Genomic DNA, 12,685 nt, shown 5'->3' on the forward strand with positions numbered 1-12,685 from the left:
GGTATCAAAACAAGCAGTGGTCTGCACGAGCATACTGGAAAGTTCTAAAATGCACATGAATGTTTCTGACAGTTTTAACTTTTCTATAAAATAGAAAAGTAGGACTTATTTAGAATTATTATATGGAGAATTGTTTTGTGACAATTTTTCTTTTTCTAACCAGTTCTTTAAAATACATTTTTTTACGTAAGCATTTTAAAAATTTTTCTATTATTTCAGCAGCCATAAAAATATAGTAGTAAGCAAACATATGATTCTCATTTATTGCTTTCTGCCAAACCATGATGGGCCAGAAATAATGTATGTAATATTAAGCATATACAATGCAAAGCGTATAGTAAATTATCTTTCTGCACAAACAAAAGAAACACAGAAATTATTAACTTTCCTATTTATGTCACTAAGCACATCCAGGCAGTGCCAATACCCGTTAGAATATTTTCCTTCATCAAGATTAAAAGAATGTAAAGAAGGACCTGGCAAACTCTTCATTCTTACCCAATTTAATTAGCCCTATTTTCAAATACTCATTAGTGACAAGGATTTTTTTTTTCTTGAATCAACTCCTCAGCTGGAAAAAAACCTTGGCATTTTCTAATTACAGCACTACAAAGGGCTAGAAAGAGCCTTTTTTTCTCCTCACTATGAACTGGGGCCTTTACACAAAATTGATTTGAGAATTATCTGTACACTCTCCCAGGGAAAGAAAAGACAACTGTCACAAAAGGTCACAGCTGTATATATAAATGAGTTAGCAAGGTTCAGCACATACCACCATACATGACAGTTGTCTTCAAAGCAAGGTGAAAGTTCACAGGCCAATGACAATGGAATTAATAAATGAGAAGTAACTCATTTCTTAAAAACTGTAAACCCTCCCTCAACCCAAAAAACCCAAACCTGGACAGTCTATCTAAACTAATGGCTTATCAAGCAGCTTCCCTTACTTATTCTACCAATTTCTCAAACAGAGCCTAAATAACATTTAAAAAAAAATTATTAGTGCAGTCTTGACAACCTAAAAAATGGCTAAAAGAAACTGTGTCAAAATGGTGCTGACCAGCTAAAAACTATAATCTTCACACACAGTGCACTGACAATGGAGGCTTTAAGTTGCATCGTACATAAGATTAAAAAAGAAACAGTAGATGAAAGACAACTATGAATTCTTAAAGATTAGTTCAGAAATTATAAAATCAGGGAGAAATGCTACAGGAAGTACAAGCCAGTGTCTGTATGAACCAAGCTATTCTAACAGCTACTCAGTAATACCTACTTTGCAAGCATGCTAAACACATGCTTCCAGTAACACTATCATGCAAGAGGACCGCGAACATTATTCCTTTTAAGACGTGGTATTGCCAAAATTGGTTCAAACACATAAAGATGTTATAGTTGCATGCTGGTACAAATAACGTATAATAGTTATACCTACCTTGAACTGAAACATAAAAAAGACAAGATCAACCTTACTCACTGAAACCACTATCATATGAGACACTCCCCACAGGCATGCACACATCCTCAATGATTTCTAATACTACTTTCCTTTATAGTTGAGTAGATCGAGCTTACAAGTCTTAGAGATCATTAATTCTATTTTTGGGTGCCAAAAGCTCACAAGTGGAAGAATTACTTACTAGTTCTAGTTGCCATTGTTTACATGGATGTGATCTGCATGCCATACCTCCTTTGGATACGGGTAAAGCAGCTTAGTAAAGGATCATTATATTTTTATGTGCAATATGGCATAGGTGTACAATAACTTCACTGCTAATCTGAAATATTACTGTAAACTAAATCTGGAACTGTACATCTACAGGATAAATGTCGCTTACTGCTCACCAAATGAAATTAAAGACAAATGCCTTGAAGAAGGCAGCATTCTTTTGTTAGGAAGCGTTAGAAAGAGCTTGATTACACCAGCAAAGCATTTCTCAACATTAGAGACTATTTGGGGCTGCGTAACTGCCAAGACTTCGCAGGAAACAAGTCCTCCATAGTATGAAGGGCGAACAAGTGCATTACAATCCCCCTTTTACTTCTACTCAATATTCAGGGTTAATCCTGTTTCTTGGGAGAGTGTAAAGAAAAAATGGGGCAAGAAAGCAGTACTCCATTTACTCTGAAGCGCAGGACTTGCAATTAAGCATTTGTATATCTATTCACCTACCAACAGAGGAGCCAGAGGCCCTGAAATAGGTTTTTTTTTGGTTTGGTTTTTTTTTTTTGAAATATTTCATAAAGGTTATGTGACCAGGAAAACACTAGTCTCTAACTCTACAGCAATTGTCCATAGCTGTTCTATCCACATAAAATAGCAGTCTTGGACCACAAACTTAGAATTGAAGCAAAAAAGAACTATTTGCAATATGCAAGTGAACTTTGATAAAGCATCTTAAGTTTATTTAATTCACAGTTAAATGAGCTCTTTTTATTTTTATTATCGGAAAATACCAAAGCAGAAAAATACTGCAATTATCATATGTTTTAATGGAAGCAGTCTCCAGGTGGGAAAAAGAGCACAAAATTACCTTGCCTAGTTGCAACACTATTAAAAAAAAAAAAAAATTATAAGATACACTTGTATAAACTAATTTCTGCTGAAGGTACCTCCCATAAAAAAAAAGTAGTCTCGTAAATGGGATTGGAAAGAACTGCAAACCAAAGCTTACAGTGCTAGTACCTTGCTGTAATATGCAATGAAGCATACATTACCTTAAAAATATTACGTTAAGAGTGTAATTTATATTGCAAAGTTGAGTACTCCAGAGTTACGAAGTAGTGGATTTATGGTTGCCTAATAGGCCTTAATTATACACACTCATCTGTCCATCTTGTCCTCTGCACAAGACAGGCATCTTTCAGAAGAAACGTAATACTTAAGACAATATCATGCTGCGTACGTACAAAAGGGCTGAATTAAGGTTGCACAAGTAGCCATAAATCTGCCATTTCCCAGCTTTCCACACTTGCCTCTGGAAACTTCACAATGTTTTTTACACGATATTATTCTATCACGTAATTTTCTAGGGTTCTCCTCCCCAGCCCTGCCTCTAGAAAATAAAATTAAACTCCATTATGTGTAGTTGTAATACTTTTTCTCTATTACACATCACCAACAGAGCAATACAGACTTCTATCAGTTGAAAAACAGTATCAAAAAAAATAAAGACATCTCAGAGAAGGGATGTAGCACTGACTGGATCCAAGGGTTAATTTCAGGGGAGAGAGAGAGCAAAATGTCTTTCTTCTGCTTCCCACTCCATCACTCTCCTGCCATGCAGTCCCTGGGGACTGGCAAAACTTGTGCTTCATTTGATGTCTCCACATCACAGGTAATATAAGATCACTGGGGCACTATGCTAAATCTAAGGAAAATTTGCAGAAGGGGAGAAGAGTCTGTTTCCAATGTCTGTTCCTAAAAAGTCTACTTTGTCCATCTGTCATTTTCAGATCAGGCAAGAGGCCAAGCTCGGCTCTCCACACTGTTCTGTGTCCCAGCGTTCTGGGTGGAGTATTTGTAGCTATGGCTACATCATGAACAACATCTACACAAACTTATAATGGGTTATACGTACACTGGCAAAATTTTTCTGAAGAACACAAAAAGGAAAGAGATGTGAAAGGAAAGCTTCACAGGACAAAGGAAAAGTACTTCAGTAGCTCAAAAATGCTGCCCAAACAAGAACCAACAAAGTTGATTGCAAACAGCAGACATGCAAGAGTCCTGTAAGAAAAGGCACATTAGCATTTCAAAACAGGAAGAGCTAGATAGATTACGTATGTGGACTGCCAACAGCTCCTGTTGGAGACAAATTTTTTGACTAGGCAGATTTCATAGTTCCAAGCGTGAGAGGCATATTGAAAACATCACAGAGAGCATCTGAGAGACAATAACAAACTTCTGAATTTATCTCTGCTTTGTCTGTTAACACCTCTAGCCTACTCTTTAGGTAAAGACATTCAGCAGCGCTGAAGTCATTTAAAGTCCAATTAGAGTTTGTCAGCAGTGATGATAACTTCTTTTCCCTGGAATTTCAGGCCTTATTTCTGTCAAACTGGACGTTTTACAGACTAGTCAAAATGATTAGCAAGGTTTTTTAATCCTTTTTTTTATTTTTACATCAAAAGACATAGTTGCTGTTGTCAGTTGTTACCTTTCATCTTCAGTTTTACTTAGCCACATACCTCATCCTTAGACGTTTCAGAGTCCAGTTTCAGTGTGAGGAACATCACAATATGAGGCACATCTTGTATAGCCTGTTGAAGGTCTGTACTATCTTCTCCCCACAAGAGCCGAACCAGATTGTTCATACTTGACTGTGCTCGTTTATACCCTTGCTGAGAAGTTCCTTCAGGCTCAAATATTGATGTTTCAAATGTAAGTTTAACCTATTAAGATAATTAATTATTGTGAAAATGAGGCCGAACTTACAATCTAGTATCAGATGAAATAGATGCCGTTTGAGCCCTTGAAGAGATTAAGTTTTCTTAGCTTTACTGACAAAGACGTAAGCATTCAAAAATTCCTGTTGTTTCAAGAAAACCAATTATATATTCAGCATTACATAACCATCTATTATTAAGGACAAAGCCAGCTATTACATGCTCTATGAACCATGTGAATAAGCATGTGGTTTGGTGTGTTTTCATACTTAATTCTTACGGTTTTGAGAATGGAAAAATATACTTACTGCTCTGGGTTTGAACACAAAACCTATTACCATGCTCTTGAAACACACACAATATTTGACTTATTTCAAAATGTCAGCACTTGCCTAAGTATATATCCTCAAGGCTCTTCCATGAGCATTTCTTTGCTATTTTGAGTGCACTGACAGGTACATTTGCACAGGAAAATCAATTTACATTAGACTGCAAAAGTCTGTTAATTTGTAATACTCAGCAATTCTTTCAATCTGCCAACGTTTTTACTATGTTAACTTTCTCCTTTTTTTAAGCTGTGAAGTCAGCAAATAAGAGTTCTGCTGCTGCATTTAACAATTGTACACAACCAGCAAGAAGCATAAAAATTGTTTACATCACTTGCTGCGCTGTGTCTTCGGAAGAAGAAAAAAAAAAATCAAAGCAAAAAACAGAGCATTCTCTCTTAAAAAATAACTTAAAGTTTAGATCATCAAGCTCACTTAGTCAAAAAAATTACATGATGTTTACTGTTCTTTATTTCCCAAATAAAGTAAAACCCAGGAATTTTAGTATAAATGCGCATTTCCTGGCTCACAAGCAACACAAAATCCAATGAACACTTCATCCTAAGTATGAAAGAAAGATATGTGAGAAATACCTAGCTCCTGACTGAGCATAAAATTGTAATTTCCAAGGAGAATAAATTGATTTCTTTTCTTGGACGATACCTTAGTTTTCATCATTGTTCGAAGTGACTGAAAATATATCTATTCGGACTAAGTAGAGGCACGCTCTCAGTTCCCCCTTTCATATGTTTTTACTCGAGATTGTTTGTCTGCCGTAAAGTATCCTTAACATGCCTATTGACTGGGAAGTTCTAAACATAATACATCACACCAAATCCTGCTTCTCTTTAAAGTTAGTGACAGTTTAGGCTAATGATTGAGGCAACAAAAAAGGTTTATATTTTCCCAGTTGCAATTACTTTGAAAAGCCCAAGCAGAGCTAATTTATACATTTAAATATAGATAATTTACATTTTTGTAATTGTGTATGTGTACAGTCATACTTAAAGAGAGGAGTGCCAGCAAGAAATAATGATGCTTTAAAACACCCACTGCCTGTCAAACTAGATCAGAGAGAAGCGCCATCATCAGCTCTTCCAGCTCCAACATTTATGTCACTGGCTGCCGCCTTCCCATTCCACTCTACTCCCTCCCAACACTTCCCATTAATCCTTTCCCCTCCTATTTTGGCTGCTATCAGCTTTTTTCTCTTCTCCCATTCTCTGGAACAGCACTGCACTCAATCCTGCTCTCCTGCCATGTGCTACCACTTTCTTTTCTGACAGTAACTCATCCCTCGCTCTCTCCTCATCATTTCAGTTTCAATTCATTACACTGCATATTAACAGGACTCAAGGAGCAGAAACATCCAGCTAAGAAGCAGTGGCTTTTTAAGACCCAGTAACTTGATCATTTGCAGTTTTATAGATTCAAGTTTTCTCCTCTGGCGTTCTGTGACTCAGTTCTCTTTCTTCGTCACACCATCTGCATGTATTTCAGAGGATTTTCCTCATACCCCGTGTAACTTCTTGCAGATTTCCTCAAGGCTCAATAGTTATTTCTCTTAACTTCTACTACATCTTGTCTGTGGACACTTATTCATGACACTTAGGCTACGGTCTCTACCCTAATGACACACAGATGGAATTCTTGCTGCAGTCTATCTTTTAGTCTCTCAATTTAAAAAAAAACAAACTCTGTCTGTCTTGTCTTAAAGACACAACCACATGGCCCTCCAAGCAAGAGCTCAAAATAAACAGGGCCAAACAGAACTTTAACTCTCCCTCCTCCTGTAGGCATCCAAGCTGCCTCCCATATCGCTGTGGGCAATACCACACAGCTCAGATGTGAAGTCACTGTATTTTGAGAAAGATCTCTCTCCACACTTTGACTACAAGTTCCTTTACAAATCTTCTGGATTCAAGCTAGCAGCTTGAAACATGAATTTTTCTGTTCCTCTCTACTGTTGTCCAAGTTCTAATCTATTTCCTACCTTAAAAAAAAAAAAATTACTGTGAAAAAGACCATCTAGGCTGGAAAATGCTGTAATAGAAAATGACCAAGAGACTACATATCTACATACGCTAAAAACTAATTTTCTTTTTTGTGGAGGAGAAATGAATCTTTGTCCTGAGCAGTGCACAGGATCTGATTAAATATGTGACTACTGAATTACCCTTTTGTAAATACGGACTATGAAGTCTTTCACAACTTTGATTCCATTTCTCCTAAGAAAATCCATTCAATGCACAGCAGAAAACAGAAAAGGAAATGAAATGAAGAATGGAAAAAGCACAGAAAATATTAGTATTCCACTCTATACATATATAGCATGCACACATTTGCAATACTTAGAACAGTTCTCAAAAAGAATTTAATCAAACTGCAAGAAGTGATGAAGGTGACAGTAACAGCAAACTATGAGGTACATAGATGGGGATTTTCCCTCTTAGGAAAGATGTGACAGAAGTAGAAAATGACAGAGCTCTCCAAAGTCATGGAATGATACAAAGTATAAGACACGGACAGTTAACTACTCCTCACTTAATTAACTATTCTGCATTTAATTAGATCGCAGTTTGAAAACCAACAAAAATGAGTGTAACACAAACCAGTTATGTAAATCACTGCTACAGGATGCTGTGGAGGTCAAAGAAATTTTAAGAACTAGATTAAAAAAAGATACAAACCTGTAAGTGATCCAACAAGTGCCCAACTATTGACTGCTGGAAGCTGGGTAAGTATGATGGGAAGGTCACTCTGTATTTAATTTGTTTCTTAATACTCTTTACTTAAACATTTGTCAGTGTAAGAAACAGAAAATGTAGCTGTTACACCATTGGTCTGACCCAGAAAGGCACAGTTTCTGTTTACCTGCAAGAAAGCTGTATGTCTTAGAATATGGATTTTATTATAGACAGAGCTGGTGGCATTGCCTGCCTTTTAAGACTGCCTGCCATTTCCTGTTGTAAGTCTCTGTTTTCCATGTGCTTATGGTTTGCACAACTGTAACTCAAAATTTCAGGCTGAAATTTCTGATTCTGAATGTCTGCCTCAGGCTGAATATTTTTAGAAAGTTTCGGGTAAAATGGTTCTGCAACTTCCAAGTATCAAGGTAAGGAAAAGTACGTTCTTTTAGCCTATCTTCCCCTTCCTATGCTGTCTTTGTCTTGTGGTCCTAGGAAACGGCAGCTATTTTGATTACAGAAATGTAAAATTATATAGACTGTGGAATGTAACTTTCTCATACTATCTCAAGCATTGATTGAGGGGTACGCTTTGGCCTGTCACATTCAGTGACTGCTACAGAACTTCTAAACGAGATGTCCAATGCTTTAATCAGAATTGTGACTTTATCTTATTAGGTGACATGCAAGCACCCAAACAGAAACAGTTGAGTTAAAAAAAAACCCAAACAAAAAAACCCCAAAGACTGATGTAGCATTTGGACTTCTGTTGCTCAATAAATACACTAAACTAGCCCTTACATGCCTAGAAGCTAGTTTGCCTAAACTGAGGTATGGAAAACAAAAATCTGGAAATATAATGAGAGATGTTATGCCACATGCTGCAACTAAGAGAATCTAGGTAGGTAGTTTTTGAAATTACTTCCAGTAATTTTTAACACTGAACCCAGAAGGGCAGTGACTTCTCTTATGTAAATACCTTCTAAACTACAGTAAAACAGCTTTAAACTGCATCTTTTTTGATATTTTGTAACATACAGTGAATGAGAATACATTAACAATTTTGCTTGTGTAAGAGCTGTCTTTATTACTAAATCTCAGAAACAACAACCCTCTGTTTCTTCAGCAGCATGAGCACAGTGTTCTACACTGCAAAAAAAAAAAAAAAATCGAGAACTCTGTATTTAAATTCTCCACTGGTCTATTTCAGCAATCACTCTTCTGGCTTGACTCAAACTGCACAGTAAAAAAGGAATAATTGCACTTTAATAAAAGGTTTTGGAAAGCCAACATGACAAACAGTTACACATTTCAAGTAATCGCTATCTACTTGACAGATTTACTGACAATGTAAACATTAACGTTGCATTAAAAGTAACTACTATATAAAGGGTTGCATTGCATTTTAGCAACAAGTAATATGTATACTCTAATCTAGCAAGGATACAATTAAATAAACTGCATAATCTCTGGTTTTTTAATCATTCTGTATTTAACAACAGTTACAGCAACTCCGTATTTGGTCAAAGACAGGCAAGCCAAGGTTTTTCTACCATGGAGCTCTGCCAATACCTGACCACAACTCTGGTAGCTTAGGCAAGCTTCATACTGTCAAATATCTTGGAAAGCTTCCTAAACTGACATACTAGTACTCAATCTTACTGCAGTTGTAGATGTAGTTCTACAGGCACTTACGCTACACAAGTTGCAAACAGAAGCATGTTTAACAAAACCTAAAACTTCCTCTCCTTTTTAATCTCTAGACAGTAACACACTTCTATTATTAGCACCTCATATATTCTACCGGAATAAAAACTACCAAGAGATTACAGACATACAGTAAGAGACACTGTAATTTTAACCTGCTCCATCTCATATCTGTAAATTGCAACTTTTACGTTATCTTCCTCTCCACCAAGAAGTGGATTTAAGCAGAATAACTTAAAATACTTAATTTTATGCTACTAGCATCCGAGAGAATTAACACCCTCCTGGTTTAATTCTGAAATAGCTATCTAATTCTTTATTAGTTATTTCGTTCTTCATTATAGCTCCAAAATTATTATTCAGCTAGAAGAGAACATACATGCAGTAGGTTTGGGGGGGAAGAAACATTATTCATCAGGTCAGTTCTTTGGGTTTGAGGGTTTTTTTGGTCAATTTTTATTACTGACCTCTATCAATCTTCATCACTGTTCAGGAAAGATCTTTAAAGTATTTAATATAAAAGCTCTTAAATGCTCTAGAATTTACTTTTCTATTTAAATATGAAAGCGGTATCAGTTTCTCCATTTAAATGCTCTTAAATATCTTTAATAGCACTACTTGTTAATTCAGGCTTCTTTTTATTCTCTTGTGGTTTGTGAGTCTCTTATACTGATGAAGAGGTAATTATTTAAGTATTTCCATAGCAATTATTACCGTTTTAAGAACGGTAATAGACAAAAAAGCCATTACTATTCTGCAGCTGTCATATTTATTTTTAAGCTAGACATCAGTATCTTGCTTCATACATGCTATTGCCAGATTGCACATCCCCAGCAGGAGCAAGGCGTCACAAAATTACACACCTTGTCCTTAATTTCCTGAGATCAGAGTATTCAAGATAACAACTCTCAAAGTCAGCATACTTGCCATCTTTGCCTGTAACTACAACTATCGCTGGTTAAAAGTTCATGCAGGTCTCAAAGGAGTTACGTCCCTGTATTCAACTAGAGGTAATTAATTTTGACGCAAGTGGTAACATAATAATGAAGTTGTTTTCCGAGCAGGAAAAGTAATAAAACTTGATTTTTCACGTAAGTGTGTACTGGGTTCCCATAGAGAAACATGAATATTCAGAATTCTGCAAGCATAAAATACCTTGATTCTCACACCAGGCAAAAAAAAATAATCAGGTGTTACAGTTAGTCTAAACCTAAAAGTATGATGCTACCTCGTGCACAACGTTGCATGTGCTTTCTGACTCTGCCTGATGACAAACAGAATATGTAACAGCTGGACTGTGCCTAATGTCCCTTAATGGGACACTGGCTTGAGTCACTTACTTGCACCTACCTATTTACACAAAACTTACCAGAATTGAACTCTGAAATTTCTACTCTAAGTTTGACTGAAGTCAACCAATGTGTTCAAAAAGTAAATCAGGAAATTCTAAGGAAAAGATTGTCTAAGTTCTGTTTCCTAAGGAAAAAAAGACTAGAAACAATATTAATTTTTACAGAGGACATATGGAATAAGTGTTCCACTACCGTACCTGCATAGGACCTGGAATGCAAGACAAAACCCTTTCTATGTTTTCAGAATTCACGTCAACATCATTTACAGCAACTAGAGCATCTCCTGGAGATAAAACAGACAAAAGCATGAGAAAGTTAGATGGTATTACACCACAATACAAAGCCAAACAGTGTTTTGTTTTGAAAATTAATATGGCATTCAAACAGTCATAAATGTCTTTTTGTTACATTTAAGTAGGTAGTTTCTACATGCAATATTTACTACGTTTAAAAACATTAGTCTATTACCTCATTGCTCTTAAGGCGTTACTGCCTTGCTTGCATCATTTTACAGAAATAACTGTCAAAACCTCTCCCCTCCATCCCGGCTTACATCGCTCATGTTACTTGACCAGAAAACCCAACAACTTCACTAATCAAGTTATGCCTAAGAATTACTTTTTTTCCCTCCAAAACCACCTCCAAAACCACCACCTGCCAATCCTTCTCCACTGCTGCCTCCACTGACATAAACACTACCGTTTCCAGAAGCACTCCAAAGCTCACTCTTCCTGTAGCAGCTTACAAGTTCTAGGCTACCACTTAGACCAAAGTTTTCAATTGTTGGCTGAGCCTAACTATGGGAAAATCCCACCACCCTTGAGCCCCTCTCTTTGAAGCAGTCCTGGCAATTACCGTGCGTAGTAATAACTCAGCTCAGTTCACTAAACTGGCAGAAAACCATTCGCTCTTCCTCATTTCATCCCTACACCTCCTTTGTCTCTCAAGCCACACCACAATTTAGTCCTTTCTCTTCTTTTCCATGCCTTGTCCACTGCTGTGGCTCCTTATTCTGCCCTCTTCATGCTTTTATCTGCCAGTTCTTCCTGCCCAATGACATCTTGTGCTTTCTAAATCTGACTCTCTTCCCATTACTGGAAACAAGGAGAAAAAAGCCCAGGATCCCAAAGAAAAAGTCTTTAACTGGAAATGGAAAAGGTTTGAAAAATTAAAGGCACTAGTTACGAAAGTGAACAGAACCGTATTAGAGCTTACAGACTTAAAATCCACATTGAAGTTTAAAGTACAAAAATCAAGCTGGGATTTCTATCTGAAGTGAGGGGAAATAATCTAGAGAAGTATCACAGTAATAATTAGTTGATAGCCTCTGCCTCATCCCCCTCAAAAAGATGCGTGTTTAAGCATGGAGTAAGAAGGATGAGAGAGACCAGTGAAAAAAAACACCTGTGAAGTTAGAAAACATAAAGCTAAAGTAACATCAAAAGATAAAACTACTTAGACTTCTCAAAAGGAATAGAAATTGAAAAGTAAAAATAGAAATTTTGCTTGGTCATTCACCTACTTGGAAAAAAAAAAAAGCAGCAGCAGTAAGAAAAGGATACATATTAAAGATATTCCAGGTATGGTAGTGGGAGACTAAAAAACCCAAAAGATTTGATTACATAAGCTGGCAATTTAGACCATCAGTCCAACATTTAAGATGAGATTTGAGGTTGAACCTAAGTCAGAAAAACTCTCACTAAAAGGATAGTCCTTCATGGTTTCTCTAATATCAACATCCAAAGTTGGAAGCACTTTTCAGTATAAAAGAAACACTGTATCACAGAGGAAGAAACCAATAAATATTACTGGAATAACAGAAGTATAATGGAATTAAATAGTATATTTATTCTCAAGAAGGTAACCAAGTAACACAAAACATGAAAAAGACAAACACAACACCCAGAAGCATTACGAAAGGCATTGCCTTTGAATGTAGGTGAGTATTAATAGGACCTGACAGGATCCCATCCAGAGTACTCCTTACAATTCTATTCACCTGTGCTCAAGAAAAATGAAATCAAATGAGATCAGATACACAGAAGTAATACTGCAGTGACCATGGGAAATAGAGAACCCGTTTATGTTGGTTCAAGATGAGGTGACTAAAGGCTATGTGTGAAAGTAGAGAGAGTAGAAATCAGAAGGTTCTGTAATCCCAAAATAGAGAATTTCTAACAAGCTTTCCAATAAGGCTATCTAGGGCAAAATACCTAAGATGAGG

General features: G+C 36.4%; 1 protein-coding gene across 3 annotated transcripts in view; it reads right to left on the reverse strand.

Annotated features, from left to right (window-relative positions):
• Positions 1-12,685, reverse strand: part of INTU (inturned planar cell polarity protein) — a 57,670-nt gene that overhangs the window by 23,903 nt on the left and 21,082 nt on the right. For all 3 annotated transcript variants that reach the window (XM_069795143.1, XM_069795073.1, XM_069794994.1), the window contains exons 3-4: positions 10,659-10,744; positions 4,192-4,395 (exon numbers count right to left, since the gene is read on the reverse strand). In XM_069795143.1, coding sequence (XP_069651244.1) covers positions 4,192-4,395; positions 10,659-10,744 — 290 coding nt within the window. The remainder of the gene's footprint in view (positions 1-4,191; positions 4,396-10,658; positions 10,745-12,685) is intronic.

This window comes from Haliaeetus albicilla, chromosome 1, assembly GCF_947461875.1.
Source record: "Haliaeetus albicilla chromosome 1, bHalAlb1.1, whole genome shotgun sequence".
Taxonomy (NCBI): domain Eukaryota; kingdom Metazoa; phylum Chordata; class Aves; order Accipitriformes; family Accipitridae; genus Haliaeetus; species Haliaeetus albicilla.